The following is a 24631-nucleotide window of genomic DNA, read 5'->3' as shown; positions in this document are numbered from 1 at the left end:
TAGAACAGACAGCAGACCAAGACAACTTTCTGCACCTTGGTGGCTGTGCTCTGCATGCCAAGCCAGGCACCACAGTCATTAGTACCAAAAGGGAAGTAAGGAATTTACTGTCTATATGAAGACTTTGAGGGCTGTCCTATGTAGGTGAAAAATAGCGCTACTTTTAGTCTCTCATCATTAACGCCGTTAAACTCTATATTAAATTCTGTGCTGATGAAAAATTTTAAAAAATGTATGTGAGTATTGTGTTTGCTTATACTTATTTATTACAGAGTGTTATGGTTTCTATTTGCAATTCCGTCTTTTCTATAAAATTTTCAGTTTCTTGAGAGCAAAAACTGGTTACCACAATGACCAGTATATAGTTGGTGCTAAAAACACATATGTTGAATAAAATTGAATACATATTCCTAATTTCAAAGTATATTGTACATGTTACAATGTACTTAAAAAACAGACAAATTGCCAGTTTCACATTCACCATCTCTATTGATGGGTTCAAGTCTATGAAATTTTGACTATCATATATCCCAAAACACAATAGAGCAGTTTCAAAGACATTTTAACACGCTTAAGAAAAGGAGTTTCTGAATTAAAGCCCACCACTTTCATGTTAACATTAGTATATTTTGATTCCTTATAGTCACAATAGAGTTTATAAAGACTTGTCCAAATTGAAGGTGAAAAATGTTATGATGGCCATTCACCTTTAGTTAAATACAAGCATTAAAAGAAATACTATTTATATTAGCAATAGAAAACAGAACTTTTAAATTATAAGATTCAGGATTTTATTTTCTTACTCTTCTAAAATAGTTAATTTAACTTTTATTTGTATTTTTCTAAAATTTGTCAGCCACCAACTTACAGTGTGAGCCTACACACTCAAAGAAAAATTTAAGTCATCATTCAGTTCTTAGGATAATAATTAATATTTATAAAACACTCAAGGTATTTATAGAAAGCATTTTTTATATGTATACTATTAATTCTATATGGTATTTTATCACTCCTGCTCTAATAATAATTAAAAACCTTGCCTTGAAATATAATTCGGAATTCTTAAAAGAAGTAAAGTTCTGTATGATAAAAGAATCTGTTACTTATTTTCTGTAAGCAATCTTAAGCTTTTTAATTTACCAAAATAAACATATTCAATATAAGTTTTATGTAATGTGTTGATTTGGAGTTTGCTAACAAAATAGTCATACATGCATACAATGGAAAATACATAAATTGAAAACATATCCAGATTAAGTGAAGCTTACAAATGTAGACAATTCTTTTTACCTATATTTATCATTGTTAGATAAATTAGTAAATACTACATTGTGCATTCTGGAAAAACAAAAAGCATATTCTTTATTGTCTAGGTTCAGTAATAGTCATTTGAAATACGCTGTGTACCTGTGGAAGAAATAAGCAAAATAACATGAAATGTACGAATAAATAGGGTGAAATTCACAGAGACTACTTTTGCTGTCTTGTGATTGGGTCATTTATGAGTGTTAAGGATTTTTCTCAGTACAGTTCAGAATGTTAATCAATGCCTTCTACTTACAGGAGGGTCTGCATCTTCAGCATAAACTGTTGTGATAGGTGTACCCTTGACTGCATCTGGAGCCACCATCCCTTTGTATATTCGTTTACTAAAGACAGGAGGATAATCATTCATATCCTGTAAAACACAATTAGGAGTTTATTACTTCCGTTGAAACCAGGTTAGGGATACAGTTACTAGATTGACTCCCATTCTTCATATCACACAACTCATTTGCCACTGTCAGCCTTCCATCCTCTCAATTCCATTACTCTCACTTCAGACTGGCACCTCAGAGGAAACTGTCAGAGTTCTCATACAATATTAATGTGTGGATATCAACTGAAGGCCATTCCCCTGGAATACAGCTTTTCACCCTCAAAAACATACCTTTTGGAGACTGAAGTGACCCTTGAATTTTTTCGAACTTCTAATGGTAAGTGGTAACATTTTAACATTTGAAAACAAGAACAAGTTTCTTTAAAAGCTACATTCTGTGAAGCAGGAGTAAAGGATTTTTTTTTTAAATGCTCTTTATATGTTTTTGTAGCTATGTAAATTATTTTATATACTTAACATAATACTATGATTAGAACATTTCAGCTACAAACTGAGAAACATCCTTTGTTGCCATTTTACACGATAAAAGGAGACTTTCTCTGCAGTGCACTACAATAATGACACTTAAGAATAGATATATTTATACACAGAAAACAATGTTAATTTACTAAAATTTTTTCAGAGCAATTTATATGTATCTTATTTTATTTTTCCAATTTGGAGCTATATATACATTGTTACTCATGCATTGTCAAGTTCATGAAGTAAATAGTTATCAGGTATTTCCCATTTTCATCAGGTATTTAGCACTTCAGTAAGGATACTGTTGTGACTCAAGGAAAAGATATCCCTGTCTTTGTGTCGTTTCACTGCCATTAAGCTAGTAAAAATACTGATCCGCAGATAGGCTAGTGACTTTAACTAAATTAATCTACTTATTTGTCAGAGCTAAAATAATAAATCAAGTCCCCTGAAAGCAAAACCATTTTTTTCTGAATCATCTTATCTTTTATAGACAATTGTATATTATATTTTGTCAATAAATAATGCTTATTCATATGGCAGATTTATTTATTTATAATATTTTAATAATCCTTACCCCCCTAGAGTGTTTTGGGAAGTGTGGGTCAAACATATTTGATCTGAAACTTAAATTTGTTAATTATCTGTTCTTCCCCTCCAAGTCACCTTTTTCTCACTTGTTAGTAAAAACAAAATTTAAAAAATTCTACATATTCTTTGATATTTGCTTAGACACAACAATTTTCCTGTACAGTATTAGGTTGGGAATACATAAATTAACAGATCATAAACTTCTCTTTTTGCAAAGAAGTCAGAATAATTATCTCTTACTATCAAACAGTCCTTCCTTTTATATTAACCATAGAGTTGGGTTCTGAGTAGTCAATAGGAATAAACCTGCATACTCCAATAAGAGAACTTGAACCGTACACAAAACTGAAAAATAAAAGATATCATTTCTTCTGTTTTGAAATATAGTATTCACAATCTCTTCTATGACAAAGATTTTTAAAATAAATTATGCACTTTAGAATCCGAACAAGTAAATGAACCTAGAAGCTTTGGTTCTCTATAATGAGGACCGTGAAGGGTATTGATCTTGAGGCTCCGTGCAGGGGGTAAATATGTAAAACATTAGCATTCACACTTTTTTGTGCTCTTTCCAAGAGTGTCAATTAACTTAATGAGTGGATGTGGTAACTAAGGGTGTGGAAATCCTGTAGCACCCCTAAATTGTAACTTCTGAAGGTTAGAAAGGAAGGAGCCCAACACTGCAATTTTTCCATGGGTGAGTTTCCACTGAGCTCATTATGTTCTTATACATTTTATTCTTTATTACTCTCAGGGGAAATTTAAAACCTTAATGTCACAAGGTACTTTTTGGAAAACTTGATTCTTCAGAAACAAACAAACAAAAAAAATGTATATACTTTTCCAGTTATGTCAACACAGTTGTTCACAGTGTTGAATACAATGAAGTTTCTATTTGCTTGGGAAGTATTAATTGGATTCTCCTTCTAACTTAAATTACAGTGGATTCACAAACTGACACCTAAGGCTGTCAATGACTGAAGACTATGAAAAGATTGTTTCTCCTCCCCCTTTATTTTCTATTGACAGGATGAAGAATAAATTAACGTAGTTATTGTAGTAGTATTTCTTTTAATGACACGTTGTACATACTTTGGGGTTATAATCTTTTATTGTGGCTACAAATGCAGCTAGTTGCATACAGTTTTTCCACAATGCATTATTTCAAGAGGAGAAATGTATTGAAATGCAATGCCAACAAGCATAATCAATAGTTAATTTTATTTATGCTCAGGGACATCTGAAGAAAAATATACATAAATCGGCTTCTGTGCAAATGTTCTCTTCTGCAGTTAAATTAAGGATACGCTCAGCACTCCAAAACCACGCTCTTTTCTGTTACCCATTATTCCACTAGAGGGTAGCATTAGCAAAAAGAAATATATCCTCCCCTGTAGTTGAAAAATTGTATCATTAAAACCCATAATAGTTTGTTTCTTTTGGTAAAAATTTTTCTTGGTCTTAATGAAAAATAGTTTTAATGCTTCAGAAGAATATTCTGAATGTCATGGTTTACAACTTGAAAAACATTATGGATTTTTTTCTTAAGACAAACTTTAATAAATGGTTATAATCATAAAGCTTGCAATTTGTTTCCATGTATCAAGCAAATAAAATTATAACTGAAGGTACAGACAGCTAACAGGAGAAAACTATGTTTTATTTATTTATTTATTTTCTACATTAGAGTCTGTAATAATCACAGAAACCATTTCTGCTTTAGCAGACTACCAAGAAGATGTAAGGAATCTTTTTAATAAGCATGCTAGGAAGGTAAGAACTTGCTGGTAAATTTGTAAATTTAATGACAAGTTGAAGTTCTACACACACACACAAATAAAAACAAAGAGAAAAAGATGATACAATTTTTGATTTTCTGGAATCACAGGCAAAAACCGACAGAACAGTTTTTATTTAGAAGATAAGCAGAAAGTTCTAACTAGTTACAACTTGCTCATATTTTTAAAAATGATATGTAGGCTGGGCACAGTGACTCACATCTGTAATTCCAACACTTTGGGAGGCTGAGGCGGGCAGATCACCTGAGGTCAGGAGTTCGAGACCAGCCTGGGCAACATGGTGAAACTCTGTCTGTACTAAAAATACAAAAATTAGCCCGGCATGGTGGCAGGCACCTGTAATCCCAGCTACTCGGGAGGCTGAGGAAGGGAGAATTGCTTGAACCCAGGAGGCGGATGTTGCAGTGAGCTGATATCATGCCATTGCACTCCAGCCTGACTGAGTGATACTCCGTCTCAAAAAAAAAAAAAAAAAAAAAAAAAAAAGATGTGTATATAGCAAATGCCAGTCCTTACCATACTAACGCTAATGCATGCTCTATGAGGAGACACAAACAGTACAAAACAATGGGCGGAATGACTTCAGTTGTTTCTGTCATAAGGTCTAGCATTAGCATTATCCTTGTTTAGCTATATGGCTGCTGTATAATTCCTTGAGGTTTATGGAGCCGATACCTAATTTTACGTGGGTGTACGGTTGATTGTTTGCCTGTTACCAGTTCTGTTTTCCACTACTAGACACTTTCTATTTGCTGTCCAAGTTGCTGTTTCTCATATTTCTCTCATTATTAGCCATCTGCTGTTTTTTTTTCTCTCTTAATTTCTGTATTGTCTCCTTGTCTTTACTGACTTATTTCCTTTCTTTTACGCTTCTGCATATAAAGTCATAAAAGGCTACATCTGCAGCTAAAGCAAATATTTGATATTTTTACTGCCAGGGTAGGCATATTCACCACAAGCTGACTTAAGAGGCCGTGGGCCATAAGTGAATATTGGTGATAGCCTGGCAATACTCCCCAAGGGTCTTTGATAGTGGCACAGAGTAAGGCTCCTCTGCTTGTGGAGAAGGACTGTTTCTCATAGGTTGAGTGCCTGCTCAGCCACAGCACAAGAGAACACCAGGTAGAATTCTAAGGTTTTGACTTCCAGTTGGCACCTTTGGACCTGTTCAGGGCCTGGGGGATTTTGCCACCCTAAAGGGAAAGACACAAGTCTGGCTGGCTTTGCTACCTGCTGATTATGGAGACCCATGGCCTTGAACAAACTTAAGTGGTAGCCAGAGTGGTTACAGCAGGTCTTGGACAAGACCCAGTGCTGTGCTGGGTTTAGATCTGACCCAGTGCAGTCCCAGGGGTGGGGTCCACAGGGGTGCTTCTCTCACCACATCCCCAGTTCCAGGTGGCTCCAAACAGAGACACTCTGTTTGTTTGGGAAAAAGTAAGGGGAAAGAACAAGAGTCTCTGTCTGGTAATTAAGGGAATTCTTCTAGCTCTTATCCAAGACCATTAAGGTAGTAAGAGTCTGCCAAGAACCACAGTGTTACTGGGCTTATGGTACTTCCTAAAGCAGATACATCTTTAGCAACATCCAAATCCTTTCAAATACCTGAAAAGCTTTCCAAATAATGAATACAAAGAAGTCCAGACTGTGAAGAATACAATAAACACCCAATGCTTAAATGCCCAGACACAGACAAACATCCACAAGCATCAATATCATCCAGGAAAACATGAACTCACCAAACGAACTAAACAAGCCACCAGAAACGAATCCCGGGGAAACAGACAGAGTGACCTTTCTGACAGAGAATTCAAAATAGTTGTCTTGAGAAAACTCAAAAAATTCAAGAAAACACAGAGAAGGAATTTAGAATTCTATCAGAGGCATTTAACAAAGGACTGAAATAATTTAAAAAATCAAGAAACTCTGGAGTTGAAAAATGCAACTGACAACCTGAAGAATGCATCAGAGTTTTTTAATAGCAGAATTGAGCAAGCCCAAGAAAGAATTAGTGAGCTTGAAGACAACCCATTTCAAAATACACAGTCAGAGGAGGCAAGAGACAAAATGAACAAAAAACAATGAAACATGCCTACACGATCTAGAAAATAGCCTCAAAAGGGCAAATGTAAGAGTTATTGGCATTAAAGAGGAGACAGAGAAAAAGATAGAGGTAGAAAGTTGATTCAAAGGAATAATAGTGAAGAACTTCCCAAACCTAGGGAAGATATCAATATCCAAGTACAAAAGATTATAGAACTACCAGCAGATTTAACCCAAAGAATACTGGCTCAAGTCATTTAATAATCGAACTCCCAAAGGTCAAGGATAAAGGATCCTAAAGGAGTAAGAGAAAAGAAATAAATAACATACAATAGAGTTCTAATACATTTGGCAGCAGACTTTTCAGCAGAAACCTTACAGGCCAGGAGAGAGTGGCATGTCATACTTAAAAAATCCTAAAGAGTATATCTGGTTAAAATATCCTTCAAACAGGAAGGAGAAATAAAGACTTTCCCAGGCAAATAAATACAAGCTGAGGGATTTCATCAACACCAGACCTGTCCTATAAGAAATGCTAAAGAAAGTTATTCAATAAAAAATGAAAGTTCATGAGGAATAAGAAATCATCTGAAGACACAAAACTCAATGGTAATAGTATGTTCACAGGAAGCACAGAATATTATAACACTGTAACTGTGGTGTATAAAATATTCTTAAGTAGAAAGACTAAATTATGAAACAAAAATAATAACTACAACCACTTATCAAGACATAGACAGTAAAATAAGGTATAAATAGAAACAACAAAAAGTTAAAAAGCAGGGGGATGAAGTACAGAGTTTTTACTAGTTATTTTTCTTGTCGGTTTATGCAAGTGTTGTTATCAGCTTAAAATAAAGGGTTGTACGATAGTATCTGCAAGCTTGATGATAGCCTCAAACCAAAAAAATGTACAACAGATACATAAAAAATAAAAAGTCAAGAAAATCATATCACCAGAGTAAATCACCTTCACTGAAAGGAAGACAGGAAAGAAAGAAAGAAGGAAGACAAACCATAAGACAATCAGAAAGCAAATAACAAAATGGAAGCAATAGGTCCTTAGTCATAAACAATAACATTGAATATAAAAGGATTAAGATCTCTAATCAAAAGACATAGAGTGGATGAATGGATTAAAAAAAAAAAAGATGAAATGACCTGTAGCCTATGAGAAACACGCTTCACCTATAAAGACACATATAAATTGAAAATAAACACATGGAAAAATATATTCTATGCTAATGGAAACCAATAAACTGCAGGAATAGCTGCAATTATATGAAACAAAAGATTTAAAGACAAAAACTACACAAAGATACAAAGAAGGTCACTATATAATGATAAACATATCAATTTATCAGGAAGATATAACAATTGTAAATATACATATATACTCAACATTGGAGTGCCCATATATATATAAAGCAAATATTATTAAAGCTAAAGAGCCAGATAGATCCCCAAACAAACATAGCTGGAGACTTTAACATTCCACTTTCAGCACTGGACAGATCTTCCAGAAAGAAAAATCAACAAAGAAACATCAGACCTAATGTCCACTGTAGAACAAATAGATCAATTTGTAGAACAATTTGATCAATTTGTAGAACAAATGGATCAAATAGTTATTCATAGAACATTTCATCCAACACCTGCAGAATACACATTCTCCTCAGCACATGGATCATTCTCAAATATAGGCCATACCTTAGGTCACAAAACAAGTCTTAACACATTCAAAAATTTGAAATAATATCAAGTATCTCCTCTGACTGCAACAGAATAAAACTAAAAATCAGTAACAAGATAAATTTTGGAAATTACACTAACACATGGAAATTAAACAGTATGTTACCGAATAACCAGGGGTCAATGAGGAAATTGATAAGAAAATCGAAAACTTTCTTTAAACAAATGATAATGAAAATACAAAGTACCAAAACCAATAGTGAGGGGTGGAGTTGGTAAGGCTTCTTGGGCCAGTTTGGGGACTTTCACAAAAGACCCCTGTGACTCAAGGTTTTGAGTTCTTAACAAATCGAGTGAAGGATTCAAAATTAATCACTCCAAGGGACGACTGAAAAATTAACCACTCTCAATGGACAAAAAGAAAGAAAGGGAGGGGGTAACACAGGGATATAAGTCCCAGGCACCCGAGCCAGCAACGGCCACAATTCCAGGTCCCCTTCCACCATGTGGAAGGTTTCATTTTGCTTTGTTCAATAAACTGTGCTGCTGTTCACTCTCCTGGTCTGTGGACTCTTTTTGAGCTGTAACACTAACTGCGAAGGTCCTCAGCTTCATTCTTCAAAGTTAGTGAGACCACGAACCCATCAGCAGGAAAAACTCTTGACTCAATTAGATATACTGAAATTTTTACTAAATGGGAAATTTATAGCTATAAGTGCCTACATCAAGAAAGGAGAATAACTTCAAATAAACAAAACAACCGAATGATGCATCTTTAAAAACTAGAAAAGAAAGAGCAGACTGAAGCCAAAATTAGAAGAAAAGAAATAATAAAGATCAGAGCAGAAATAAATGGATTTGAAATGAAGAAAACAATATAAAAGATCAATGAAACAAAAGGTTTGTTTTTTAAAAAGTTATATAAAATTGACAAACCTTTAGCCAGACTAACTAAAAAGAAGAGAGAAGACCCAAAGAAATAAAATCAGATATGAAAAAGAAAACATTGCAACTAATACTGCAGAGATTCAGAGGATCATTAGTGGCCACTATGAACAAACATATGGCAATAAATTGGAAAAGCAAGAAGAAACAAATAAATTCCTAGACACATACAACCCACCAAGACTGAACCATGAAGAAATCCAAAACATCAAACAAACTAATATCAAGTAACAAGATACAGCAAATAACAAGTATCAAGCTATAATAAAAAGTCACCTAGCAAAGGAAAGGCCAGAACCCAATGGTTTTGCTACTGAATTCTACCAAATATTTAAAGAAGTACTAATACCAATCCTACTCAAACTATTCCAAAAAAAAAATAATAATAATAAAAATAGGAGGAGGAAGTACTTTCAAACTCATTCTATAAAGACAATAATACTCTGATACCAAAACTAGACAGAGACATCCAAAAAAGAAAACTATAAGCAATCTCCTTGGTGAATATTGATGCAAAATTCCTCAACAAAATACTAACAAACAAATTCGACATTGTATTAAAAAGATCATTAATCATGACCAAATGAGATTTATCGCAGGAATACTAGGATGGTTCAATATATTCAAATCAATCAATGTGATATATCATCAACAGAATGAAAGAGAAAAACCATATGATCATTTCAATTGATTCTGAAAAAGCACTTAATAAAATTCAATGCCCTTTCATGATCAAAACCCTCAAAAACTGGGTATAGATGGAACACACCTGAACATAATAAAAGCGTGATATGACAAACCCATAGCTACTCTCATACTGAATGAGGAAAAACTGAAAGCCTTTCCTGTAAGATCTGGAACACGACCAGGATGCCCACTATCACCACTGTTATTCAATATAGTACTGGAAGTCTTAGCAAGAAAAATCAGGAAAGAAAACAAAATAATGATCATCTAAATTGGAAAGGAAGAAGTCAAACTATCTTTATTTGCAGACGATACAATCTAATACTTGGAAAACATAAAGACTACACACACATACACACACACACACACACAAGTATTAGAACTGATAAACAAATTCAGTAAAGTTGCAAGTTACAAAATCAACATAGAAAAATCAGTAGCATTTCTATATGCCAAAAGTGAACAATCTGCAAAAGAAATCAATAAAGTAATCAAAATAGCTACAATTAAAATAAAATACCTAGGAATTAACCAAGGAAGTGAAAGATCTCTGCAATGGAAACTATAAAACATGGATTCGAGAAAATGAAGAGAACACAAAAGAATGAAAAGATATCTCATGGTCATGGATTGCAAGAATCAATATTGTTAAAATGTCCATACTACTCAAAGCAATCTACAGATTCCATGCAATCCCTGTCAAATACCAATGACATTCTTCAAAGAAATAGAAAAAAAAAAAAAATTCTAAACTGTATGTGGAAGCACAAAAGACCCAGATAGCCAAAACTATATTAAACAAAAGGAAAACAAAAACAAAAACAAAAACAAAAAACTGGAAGAATCATATTATCTGACGTTAAATAATATTACAGAGCTATAGTAACCAAAATAACATGGTACTGGCATTAAAAAAAAATACACTTATATCCATGGAACAGAATTGAGAACCCAGAAATAAATTTATATAACTATAGTGACGTTAACTTTGACAAAAGTGCCAGGAATGTAACCAGGGAAAGGACAGTCTCTTCAATAAATGGTGCTAGAAAAACTGGATATTCATATGCAAAAGAAGAAAAGAGACCCCATCATGCTATATACAAAAATCAAATCAAAATTGATTAGAGACATGAATCTAAGACATCAAACTATGAAATGACTGAAAGAAAACATGGGGAAAGTCTCCAGGAGATAGGACTGGGCTAAGATTTCTTGAGTAATACCCTACAAGCACAGATAACTGAAGAAAAATGAACAAATGGAATCACATCAACTTAAAAAGCTTCTGCACATCAAAGGAAAGAATCAACAAAGTAAAGAGACAACCCACAGGGTGAGAGCAAATATTTGCAAACTACCCATCTGACAAGGAATTAAACAGAATATATAAGGAATTCAAACAACTCTATAGGAAAATATCTAATAATCCGATTTAAAAATGGGCAAAAGTTCTAAAAAAAATTTCTCAAAAGAAGACATACAAGTGATAAACCAGTATGTAAAAGGTGCTCAACATCACTATCAGAGAAATGCAAATCAAACTTACGATGAGACACCATCTTACACCAGTTAGAATGGCTTTTATCTAAAAGTCAGGCAATAACAAATGCTAATGAGAATGTAGAGAAAAGAAACCCTCACACACTGTTGGTGGGAATGCAAATTAGTACAATGACTATGGAGAACAGTATGGAAGTTCCTATAAAACTAAAAATAGAGCTATCATATGATCCAGAAATCCCACTACTAGATACATGGCCAAAAGAAAGGAAATCAGTATATGAAAGAGATAGCTGCACTCCTATGATTATTGCAGCACTATTCACAATAGTCAAGATTTGGAAGCAACCTAAGTGTCCATCAACGGAATAATGGATAAAGAAAATGTGGTACAGGTACACAAGGGAGTACTATTTAACCATAAAGAAGAATGAGATCCTATCATGTGCAACCATATAATCAATGAAGGTTAAAAGTATATGAGAGAGGCACTTTCTGGGGTCTCCTGGCAACCAGTGGGTGATATTTACGGAGCCATGGGAGAGATTCTTTACTACTTAGATATACTATTTTTAATCCTGGGCATGTGCATTTTGTTTTCTCTGGTTTGCATCTTTATAGGAAATATGTTACATCTTAGTCCTAAAACTCTAGAATAGTAGAATTAAAGATATTTTGTCCTGCTTTCACCAAGTTTGGTGACAAATATGATATAAAGAGCACACCAATAGGAATCTGAAAATGCAGAATAGAATAGAGGGAAACGTTTGAAAGCCATACTTCAAAACAATCCCAAGAGAACAATTAGCAAGTTGTAAAAACCAATATTAAATCTGACCAAACACCTACCAGCTGGGTCACAGAAATTATCATTTATTCAAATTCCTACCTCCAGACAAGGGAAGTACAATAAGTATGCTGTAGATGAAATGTCCAGAATTTCTGTTTTGTTTGAGTCTGGGAGAACCTCCTGGTCTCTCAAGCGTCAGCTTCTCTGATGAAATCAAAAGTAGGACCCTATCAATACTGTCATGACGGAGCATCAGTAGCACATAACTGCCTCTCAGCTGTCCACGGTTTCACAAATGCTGCCTTGGTACTGTGCATTGAGTTTTCATCTAGTAAAGCTGTCCTTTTTCTTCTATTCTATGGGGTAGGAATATTTCCTTCTGGAGAAGGAAACTCCTCTGAAAGGTGGAAATCTTAGCTTCATTTTCCAAGACCCACTGTATTTAACAATAACCTCAGCCCTTGTTACAAGATGAACTTGATGATACTTCATTTATCATCTTTTCACCCTTCCCTGCCTACTCCCACACCTGCACGCTAAGACAGGCAAACACAACCAAGGGTGAATCTAGTCTCCTTTCTTCATAGAAGCCTGTCTTCCTCTCTCCTACTCCCATACAGCCATTCCATCCAAAATTATAATGAGCAAAGTGACTTGGGTCATCTGTTTATCTCGGACAAGTTCTTTATACTCTTTATAATGCTGCTTAGTATCATATATCCATTTGCATATTCAGATTTTCAGATTCATATTCAATTCTCAGTTTGCTGTAGAACAGACCTTTTCTTTCTGTGTGTTTTCTATATTATGTTACAACACAGACTCTAAGACCAGATTTCTATTATAACTTAGTTTGTAAGGCTAGTTATCACTCTGGATCTTTTAAAATTGTTTAGAATTTTATTTTCATTTTCCAGAGATTTGCTTATATATCTAATTTACTATCATCACAGATTCAGTTCTTCTAAATATTTAGTGTATCTAGAAATATACAACAAAATTATCTACAAGTAAAATACACAACTAAATATCTAGTAATATATGAGGAAAAAACCTTATTGCATTGATGTTCTATAAAATCTTTTCAAGAAAAAGTTATGTTATTGTATGATCATGACAGGTTTTGTTGTTTTGGATTCTTAAAACTTGGCACTAAGAAAGCTGTGTGCAGGTGTCTTGATTAACTTTTTTCAGTTTTTTTTTTTTTTTTTTTTTTTTTTTGAGACGGAGTCTGGCTCTGTCGCCCAGGCTGGAGTGCAGTGGCGCGATCTCGGCTCACTGCAAGCTCAACCTCCCGGATTCATGCCATTCTCCTGCCTCACCCTCCCGAGTAGCTGGGACTACAGGCTCCTGCCACCACATCTGGCTAATTTTTTGTATTTTTAGTAGAGACGGGGTTTCACCGTGTTAGCCAGGATGGTCTCGATCTCCTGACCTCGTGATCCGCCCGCCTCAGCCTCCCAAAGTGCTGGGATTACAGGCGTGAGCCACCGCGCCCTACCTCAACTATTTTATTTATAGTGTGGAAATAATGTTCTTCCAAATAATACTTGAATTTTCCCATTCTTGCTCCAATTTTAAACAGGTTTGATGGACTAGACATTGAACACTTCATTTTTTATTTTTTCCTCTTGTTTACAAAAGAAATTATGTTTCTGCTCATTTTGAAAGAAAGAACTTCAAGATGCTTTCCTGTGGTGACTTTTTGGGTCCAAGTATCTCCTAGCAAATACCATACACTTATGTTATTAACAAAACAGCTTTTCAGTATTGCAAGTAATCAGATCAAATAGAGACAATTTGCAAAGCTGGTAGAGAGTATATTTGTAGAAAAATGAGAATTGTACTCCATTCTTCTCTTTAAAAAAAAAAAAAGATAAAAATATTTTTATGGTCCTTGGCAGTATATACTAGAATTTTAAAGTTCTATTTGTGATAATCACCACCCTGAGTTATCAGAAAAGAGGAAAGCAAGTGTCAGTCTACATTTGGGAGAATTTCCTACCAATTTTATTATGCTTAGATGAACTTGGAAAAAATAAAAAGTGGTATCACATATGTCTAGAGTTAAACATTAAGTTTTGCTTTAAATGTATAATAAACAGGCAATGACTGCATGAGTCAGGACACCTTGACCAAAGGAATGGTGTTACTTCTCTAAATAAGATAAAGCAATTGTGACAACATGAATTAGACCAACACTCTTCTCTATCTGAGGAATAAATTATCTTCCAGCTGCTGATGTAGAAGCCTTAAGTAATATCTCTATATTGAAATAAAGGGGTGGTGAGGCAGCATGAAGAACTTTTTAAGAGGGATAAGTCCCAGATACAGAATGAGGGTTATTTAGGGCATAACTTGCTTTTTGGGGTGATAATTTTGGACATAATTTGAAATTGAATCCAGAGCTGCCAAGTCAGACTGTATGAGTATTTATTATAACTGTCTATCATCAACCACACCTTCATCGGAGAAAAGGCCATACCATTTGATGATCTATTTTTCAATCTGGGAAGAATAGGGGGAATGTCATTAATAGCAAGTCTTTTTTTTTTTCTCTTCTTTGTCCAAAATCATCAATAAATGAATTATTTTTCTCTTTTTAATGTTTTAACTGATCAATTCCACCAAGTCATATGAGTAGACAAGAGTATACCAAGGTAAATTTTTCACCTGTCCAGAAGATATTTTGCTATAATTAGTCTATTTAGATCACTCTCACCTTAGTCTTTTCCATCTGCATACATATTATGGAATCTTCATAACCACCAATATTACATTCCCTAAAAATTTTTGTAACAGATTTCTAAATGTTGTAACACAATAGTGTGACAAAATCACATTTCAAAATACAGTAAAATCAAAGCCCTCCCTTCAGGCTCTCTATAATTTTTTCTTGTTGCTTGATCCTTTTTCCAGACCACTAGAGCACTGACAATCATTGTCTCAGGAAAGAGAGGTACGAAAATAAAAATAAGGTTACCCAAGAAAAGATTTTGACAGTTTGGGTTCCTATTTCCAAAGGAAATTTACTGTTGACTAAAGTTTTAATTCCTTGAAATAGACACATTTCCTACCTCCTGAAATAAGTATCTGAGGACAGAGAGACACAAGAATGGAAGAATTAAGTATATAGACATGTGGAACCCTGAGAAATAAAGAACCCAGATCCTGATAAAACTCTCCTAACAGGTTTAGGGCATCCGAGGATGGAAGGAGCTTATGATCTCCATTCCAAGGTACTTTAGAGGTGGCGGCAGTATCCACAGAAGAAATGGCATCAATTTGTGTGCTAGCAGATGATCTTAAGTCAAGTGTAAAAAAAAAAAAAAAAAAAAAGAGACAGTGAAAGCGGTGGAGACCAAGAGAACTAACTAGAAGCAGCTGGTGTGTGTCAATCTCATGGAGAAAAGAAAGGCTGGCGAGTGGACACTAGCTCATCTGAAAAATCCAGATGGAGACACACTGGAATTCATCAGGGAAAGAGTATAACACATAGAGAACAGAGGAGAGTAAGACTGGATAACTGCCCACCCTAGGGGTGGCACAGAGCCAGGGGAGTCCTCCCACTGTGGGGAAACTGTGAGTAAGTGAGTCCCTGGGGACCCACACTTCTGCCATGAACTTTTGTATCCCTGGGCTCAGGAGATCTCCCCTGTGAGCTCCCCACCAGTGTCTCTAGGCTGACATGGAGAACCATGTGGAGTCTTGGCAGAGCCATACTCAGGCACACATGGAGTCCCAGGAGACTTGCATCCCCAGACACTCTGGCACCAGTGCCTGTAGCTCCTGTAGCAGCAGAGGCCAGACTTGCATGCCCCCAGTAAAGGGGCCAAATCTACGAGGCTGAGCAGTGAAACATTGCAGGCCTCATCTCAGCTGCACCTTGCAGGATAAGGCCTGCTGTCCATTACAGCCCCACCTGAGTTCCTGGGTCCGGAACAGCTCTGTACTTCTCTGGGATGGAGCTCCCGGTGGAAGAGGCCGGCTGCCATTTTTGCTGCTCTGCAACCCTCCCTCATTTTGCTCTTAGGCTTGGGAAGGGCAGGGATTAGGGACTAATGCAGACCCCCAACACAGTATAATTTCCTTACAGAGAAGTGGGTAGGCTGTTTTCCATGTGGGTCCACACTCTTGCTACTCCTCACTGGGCAGGGCTTCCCATCCTAGGACCTCGGTAACCACCCCCCACCTGGATTCCTGGGCCAGTAGCAGCTCTGTACTTCCCTGGGACAGAGATCCCAGAGGGCAAGGCAGGTCACCATTTTTCGCTGCTCCACAGTCCTCACTCCTGTTGCCCTCAGGCTCAGGAGGGAATGTAGTGGTTGGAGACTGATGCAAACCCCCAGCACAGCACAGCAGCATTACAGAAAAACAGTTAGACTGCTTTCTAGGCAGGTCTCCACCTCTGCTAGTCTTTACTGCCCAGTGTCTCTGGATTTGGGCCCCTAGCACAACCACCCTGTCAATGCCTAATACTTCAGTCAGTGGTGAGAAAACCCTAGAGACAGTTCGCAACCTCTCTGTGACTGCAGCTGCCCTTGGACTGGGGAGGAACAAAGGGCCTGGTCACTATGCAGGAACTCCAGGACACCACAGCTGCCATATGGACAGAAGCCCAGTCTCTGTTCCCCATGAGCCCCCCACCTCTCACTCTTTACCAGGCAGGGTCCATGCTCAGGACCACGGAACAGCCACCCCATCTCCAGCTGAGCATTCCCACTGCTAGTGGCTTTGTGTTTCCTTAAGGAGGTGCTCCAACAGTCAACTAAGAGCCACTCTGCCACTGCCATGGCAGTAGTTCTGCCCCTCCTGCCTTTGGACTGGAGAAGAAAGAAAGAGCCCAAAGGTTTTACTCACTCTTCCAGGAGGACATGGTCATCATATAGAGAGAAGCTCAGACTCTCCTACCTGTAAATCCTTACCCTCCTCCTCTATACCCAGCTCAGGCCAGCAGTGCAGCCACCCCACTCCCTGTCTGGACATTCCCAGTAGCAGCAGTTTTGAGTTTCCCTGAGGTGGAGCACCCAGGGACAACCAAAAGCCCCTCTGCCACTGCTGCTGCAGTGGTATTGCCCTTGCTGCCCTCAGACTGTGGTGGGAGCAAAGACCCTGAGTGCTTTAGCCACACCTCCAGTCGGCCATATCACCCACAAGCTTGGGCCTACAATGCAGCCACCACACGGCAGGCTGATTGTACCGATTAGTAGTGGCTCTGTATTTTTCTGGGGTGGAGCACCAAGAGAAAAGTGAAAGGCCATCTGCCACAGCCACAGCCAAGGTCCCTTCCCTTGCTGTGTGTAACTGGGGAAAGAACATAAAGCCTGAGCTTGCTCTGGAGCTACAGTGTGTAGCCTGGGAGTGCCAAACTGAGATATACAGCTAGGAGTCAAGTGCAAAAGGAGTCCACACTTTCAGAGCACTGAGAAGGGCCACAACAATCCTTAGGAAATAGAGGAGACTGATTAATAGCCTACCTACTGGCCATTCCAGTTAAGTGCCATCCACTGGACCACAGTCCAAACTTTAATATTAAAAATACTTTGCTAATATATTCATCTGTGAAACCAAGGACAAGAGCTCAATTACAAATAAAGGTCATGCACAAAAACTCACTCCTCTGAAAACATCCAAATAAGCCAACTAACTGTACTCAAATTAGATAGTTGAAAGAATATCAGAAAACACAGATGAGAAAGAACCAGTGCAAGAACTCTGGCAATTCAAAAAACAAGTGTCTTTTTTCCTCCAAACAACCGCACTAGTTCCCCACCAAGGATTCTTAACTCAGCTGAAATGGTTGAAATGAAAGAAATAGAATTCAGAATATGGGTAGGAATGAAAATCATTGAGAATCAGGGAAGAAGTCAAAATGCAAACCAAAGAAACTAAAGATTACAATAAAACAATACAGGAGCTGGTAGATGAAATGGCCATTATAAGAAAGAACCAAAATGATCTAACAGAGCTGAAAAGCACACTACAAGAAGTTCATATTGTAATTGCATTAACAGCAGAATAGACCAAGCTGAGGAAAGAATCACAGAGTGTGAAGACTGGCTCTCTGAACTAACTAAGATGGACAAAAATAATAATAATAAAAAAGAATGGATAAAACCCTTGAAAAACACGGGATTATGTGAAGAGACTAGATCTACCCCTCACTGGCGTCACTGAGGGAAATGGGGGAAAGGTAGGCAACTTGAAAAACATATTTCAGGATATTGTCCATGAAAACGTCCCAACCTCACTAGAGAGGCCAACATTAATATTTAAAAACTGCAGAGAACTGCAAGATACTATACAAGAAGACCATCCACAAGACACATAATCATCAGATTCTCTTTCATTCTCTTCAAAATGAAAGAAAAAAATTCTAAAGGCAGATAGAAAGAAAGAGCAGGAAATCTACAAAGAGAACCCATCAGGCTAACAGTGTACCTTTCAGCAGAAACCCTATAAGCCAGAAGAGTTTGGGGGCCTATACTCAGCATTCTTAAAGAAAAGAATTTCAATCCAAGAATGTCATATCCAATGAAACTAAGCTTCATAAGTAAAAAAGAAATAAAATCCTTTTCAGACAAGCAAATTCTAAGGGAATTTATTACAACCAGGCCTGCCTTATAAGAGCTCCTGAAAGGATTGCTAAATGTGAACACTACAAAAACACACTTAAATACACAGATCTCTCACAGTATAAAGCAATGACATAAAAAAGTCTACATAATAACCAGCTAACAATATGATGACAGGATCAAATTTGTACATATCAATATTAACATTGGATATAAATGGGCTAAATGCCACAATTTAAAGGCACAGAGTGACAAGCTGCATAAAGAAGCAAGAACCAAGGTTATGCAAGGCCCATCTCACATGCAGTGACATCCACAGGCCCAAAGTAAAGGGTTGAAGAAAAGTCTACCAAGAAAACAGAAAAAAACTGAAGTTGTTATCCAAATTTCAGACAAAAGAGACTTTAAATCAACAAACATCACAAAAGACAAAGATAAACTTTATATAATGGTAAAGGGTACAATTCAACAAGAAGATCTAAATATCCTAAATATATATTCATCCAACACAGGAGCACGCAGATTCATAAAGCAAGTTCTTACAGACCTACAAAGAGACTTTGATTTCCATACAATAGTGGGAAATTTCAATACTCCATGGACAGTAATAGACAGATGATCAAGGTGACAAAGTAAAAAAGATATTTAGGACCTGAATTCAACACTTGAACAAATGGACATAATAGACATCTATAGAACTCTCTACCCCCCAAAAAACAGAATATACATGCTTCTCATCACCACATGGCACAAACTCTAAAATTGACCACACAATTGGACATAAAAACAATCTGTAAGAAATCAAAGAAAACTAAAATCATACCAACCACACTCTCTGAACATAGTGCAATAAAAACAGAAATCAATACTAAGAAAAACATTCAAAACCATATAATTACATGAAAATTAAACAACTTGTTCCTGAATGATCTCTGGGTAAATAATAAAATGAAGATAGAAATAAAATATTTCAAACTAATGAAAACAAAGATACAACATACCACAATCTCTGGTACATAACTAAAGCAGTGTTAAGAAATAAGTTTATAGAGCTAAATGCCCACATTAAAAAAGTCAGAAATATATCAAATGAACAATCTAGCATCATGTCTACAGGAACTGGAGAAACAAGAGCAAACCAAATTCAAAGCCAGCAGAAGACAAGAAATATCCAAAATCAGAGCCGAACTGAAGGACATTGAGACGCAAAAGATCATATAAAAGATAAATGAATTTAGGAATTAGTTATTTTAGTTATTTGAAAGACTTAATTAGATAGATGGATGAAGAGCTAGACAAATAAGAAAAAAAGAGAAGATCCAACTAAACACAATCAGAAATGACTGACTGAATTAAGAAGGACATTACCACTGACCCCACAGAAATACAAAAGAACCCTCAGAGACTATGAACACCTCTGTGTACACGACCTAGAAACCCAAGAGGAAATGGATAAATTCCTGGAACCATTCAACCTCCCAAGTTTGCGTTAAGAAGAAATTGAATCCCTAAACAGACAAATAATGAATTCTGAAATTGAATCAGTAAAAAAAGAGCCTACCAACCAGGAAAAGCCCAGGACCAGATGGATTCACAGTCAAATTCTACCAGATGTATAAAGAAGAACTAGTACCAACCCTACTGAAAATATTCCAAAAAATTGAGAAGGAGGCATTCCTCCCTAACTCACTCTATGAGACCAAAATCATCCTGATACCAAAACCTGGCAGAGTCACAACAACAAAAAAGAAAACTTCAGGCCAATATCTTTGATGAACACAGATGCAAAAATTTTCAACAAAATACTGGCAAACCAGCAGCACATCAAAAAGCTAATCCACCACAATCAAGTAGGCTTTATGCCTGGGATGCAAGGTTGGTTCAATATAGACAAATCAACAGAAGTGATTCACCACAGAAACAGAACTAAAAACAAAAACTACATGATCATCTCAATAGATGCAGAAAAGGATTTCAATAAAATTCCACATACTTTCATGTTAAAAACCCTTAACAAACTAAGCACTGAAGGAACATACTTTAAAATAATAAAAGCCATCTATGACAAATGCACAGCCAACATCATACTGAATGGGCAAAAGCTGGAGGCATTCCCCTTGAAAAGGGAAACAAGATAAGGATGTCCTCTCTTATCATTCCCACTCATCATAGTAATGGAAGTCCTGGCCAGAGCAATAAAGCAATAGAAAGAAATAAAATCCATCCAATTAGGAAGAGAGGATGTAAAACTACCCTTGTTTGCAGATGATATGATTCTACACCTAGAAAACCCCATAGTCTCTGTCCAAAGCTCCTTGATCTAATAAACAACTTCAGCAAAGTTTCAGGACACCAAATCAATGTACAAAAATCAATGATAGCATTCCTATGTACCAACAACATCCATGCTGAGGGCCAAATTAAGAATGTAATCCCATTTACAATAGTTACACAAAAAAGTACTTTGGAATACAACTGACCAGGGTGGTGAAAAATCTCTACAATGAGAACTTAAAATATTGCTCAATGAAATCAAAGACGACAGAAACAAATTGAAAAACTTTCCATTCTTGTAGATAGAAGGAATCAATATCATTAAAATGGCCGTACTGCCCAAAGCAAAGTACAGATTCAATGCTATTCTTATTAAACTACTAAAGATATTATTCACAAAACCAGAAAAATGTATTCTAAAATTCATATCAAACCAAAAATGAGCTTGAATAGTTAAGACAATCCAAAGTAAAAAGAAAAAAGCTGAAGATATCACATTTCTTGACTTCAAACTATACTATAATGCTACAGTAACCAAAATCGCATTGTCCTGGTACAACAACAGACACATAGACCAATGGACATAATAGAGATCCCAGAAATAATGCCGCATACTTATACCCATCTGATATACAACAAAGTAAATAAAAACAAACAATGGAGAATGGACTCCCTATTCAGCAAATGATGCTGGGATAACCAGCTATACATATGTAGAAAAATGAAACTGGACCCCTTCCTTACACCATGTACAAAAATGAACTCAAGATGGATTGAAGACTTTAATGTCAAACTTAAAACTATAAAAACACTGGAAGATAACCTAGGAAATATCATTCTGGACATAAGTCCTGGCAAAAATTTCGTAACAAAGATGCCAAAAACAATTTTACCAATAGCAAAAATTGACAAGTGTGACTTAATTAAACTAAAAGAGCTTCTGCATAGCAAAAAAACCATATAAACAGAGTAAACAGGCCACCTACAGAATGGGAGAAAATGCTTACAAACTATGCATCTGACAAAGGTCTAATATCCAGAATCTATAAGGAATTTACAAATCAACAAGCAAAAAGCAAACCACCCCATTAAAAAGTGGGCAAAAGATATGAACACACACTTTTCAGAAGAAGACATACATATGGTGAACAAGCGTATGAAAAAATGCTCATCATCACTAATCATGAGAGCAATGCAAATCGAAACCATGATGAGACACCATCTCACACCAATCAGAATTGCTATTAAAAGTAAAAACAAAACAAAACAAAATAAAAAACAAAAAGCATGCTGGCGAGGTTGAGGAGAAAACAGAACAAAGCAGTTTGGCGATTTCTCAAGGAACTCAAAGCAAAATGACCATTTGACCCAGCAATCCCATTTTTTAGGTATATATTCAAAGATAAATAAATTGTTGTACCATAAAGACACATGCACATGTATCATTAGTATCATGCTATTCACAGTAGTAAAGACATGAAATCAATCAACCTAAATGCCCAACAATGGTCAACTAAATAAAGAAAATGTGGCACATATATGCCATGGAATAACTATGCAGCCATAAAAAAGAATGAGATCATATCCTCTGCAGCAACATGGATGCAACTAGAAGCCATTATCCTAAGTGAACTAACATAGGAACAGAAAACCAAATACTGCATGTTCTCACTTAGAAGCTGAAGGTAAATGTTGAGTACATAGGGACACAAAGATGGGAACAACATACATTGGGGGCTGCTTGAGGGTGGACAGATGGAGGAGAGTGAGGATAAAAAAAAAACTACCTATAAGGTACTGTGTTTATTACCTGAGTGGCAAAACAATCTGTACAATCAAATCCTGTGACACACAATTTACCTGTATGAAAAACTGCACATGTATTCATGAGCCTAAATTAAAAACTTTAAAGAAAGAAACATGTTGGAAATTACTTAGAATCATTTGAATTACTCACCCGAGCATGCCACAAACCTTTTGAATTAAAATAATAGTATGTCTTCAGTTACAAGACACAACATATGTTAAGATATAACATTTAATTTATTTTATTTTTTGAGATGGAGTTTTGCTCTTGTTGCCCAGGCTGGAGTGCAGTGCCATGATCTCAAATCACTGCAACATCCATCTCCCAGGTTTAAGTGATTTTCCTGCCTCAGCCTCCTGAGTAGCTGGGATTAGAGGTGTGCGCCACCATGCCCAGTTAATTTTTTGTATTTTTAATAGAGATGGGGTTTCATCATGTTGGTCAGGCTGATCTCAAACTCACAACCTCAGGTGATCCACCCACCTCGACCTCCCAAAGTGTAGGGATTACAGGTGTGAGCCACCATGCCCAGCCAAGATATAACATTTATTTACCAAAGTTTTATGAGTTACAATAGCAAAGACATGGAATCAACCTAAATACTCACCAATGGTGAATTAGATAAGTCTAAAAGGGTACATATACACCATAGAATACTATGAAGCCCTAAAAAAGAATAAAATCATGTCCTTTGCAGTAACATAGATACAGCTGGAAGCCATTATTCTAAACAAATTCAGGAACATAAAACCAAACACTGAATGTTCTCACTTCTAAATGGTAACTAAATATTGGGTGCTCATGGACATAAAAATAGACACTGAAGATTAATAGACAGAAATTGGGTGGGGTAGGAAGTGAAGAAGCAGGAGTTGAGAACCTAATTATTGGGTACTATATTCACTATCTGGTTGACAAGGTCATTCATATCCCAAAACTCAGCATCATGCAATATACTTATGTAACAAATGTGAACATGTAACGCCTGAATCTAAATAAAAGATGAAAATGTAAAATAAGACACTAAAAAAAGAAAAGGTCGTGGAATACTTCCTGTGTTTAACTGTGATTGCAGAATTATCTTAAAAAAATAAAATCCAAACCCCAAAATTTTAGGGTCAAGAACATTAACCTACTGGAAAAATATAGTTATATTAATTATGTATTGGTAAAATATTTTTTCACATCATTACTTTGTTGTCTAAGAAAACTAATAGCATATATCTAGCTATTTAGCAGCACAACAACCAAACAATGACCTAAAAAAGAGAATTCTTCTTCCATCATTTCAAATAAAATAAAATCTTATTTGTAGTCCCTATAATATGAGAATTGCAGAAAAGTTGCCTATGACCTTGTTTGCCTTATGACCCAGGATGCATATAGTCTTCTACTAAGGTCCCTCAGAGACATTTGTGTTGCACATGCATAATCTGAATGATCTCACATAAATGTACTGGACACTAAAATTAAAAAAAAATTAAAAAAATAAAGAAAAAGAGAGTAATCTTCAGGAACGTTGTCTTATTTTAGGCAGAAATGTATCTGCACCGTCCCACCGTCTTCAGGTAGCCAACAAAATCCAAATGATATGGAATTGTTAGTAAATTATCATATGTAAATTCTGCTAAACAATTCACCTTAAACACATAATGGACTGTAACTCTAACCACTTCAAAAGAACAAATGAAAAAGCATTGACTGAAACAAAATACAACCTGAAAATGTAATACTGACAAAGTTTAAGTAAACACAGATGCCTAGAGGTATCTGCATGATCTCCAGGATTAGATAACCTAACAA

The 24631-nt window shown here is 36.0% G+C and overlaps 1 protein-coding gene across 8 annotated transcripts in view; it reads right to left on the bottom strand.

Annotated features, from left to right (window-relative positions):
* The window catches only part of PCDH15 (protocadherin related 15), a 1788406-nt gene that overhangs the window by 180076 nt on the left and 1583699 nt on the right, over positions 1 to 24631 (bottom strand). For all 8 annotated transcript variants that reach the window (XR_012417282.1, XM_065521086.2, XM_065521087.1 and 5 more), the window contains one exon: positions 1562 to 1678. Coding sequence is in view for 7 of the 8 variants with exons in the window: in XM_065521086.2 (XP_065377158.1) it covers positions 1562 to 1678 (117 nt within the window). In the remaining variant the exon portion in view is untranslated. The remainder of the gene's footprint in view (positions 1 to 1561; positions 1679 to 24631) is intronic.

The sequence above is a fragment of the Macaca fascicularis genome, chromosome 9 (genome assembly GCF_037993035.2).
Source record: "Macaca fascicularis isolate 582-1 chromosome 9, T2T-MFA8v1.1".
Lineage (NCBI taxonomy): Eukaryota > Metazoa > Chordata > Mammalia > Primates > Cercopithecidae > Macaca > Macaca fascicularis.
Note: the sequence above shows the minus strand (reverse complement) of the source record. Positions and strands in the feature narration are given on the sequence as shown.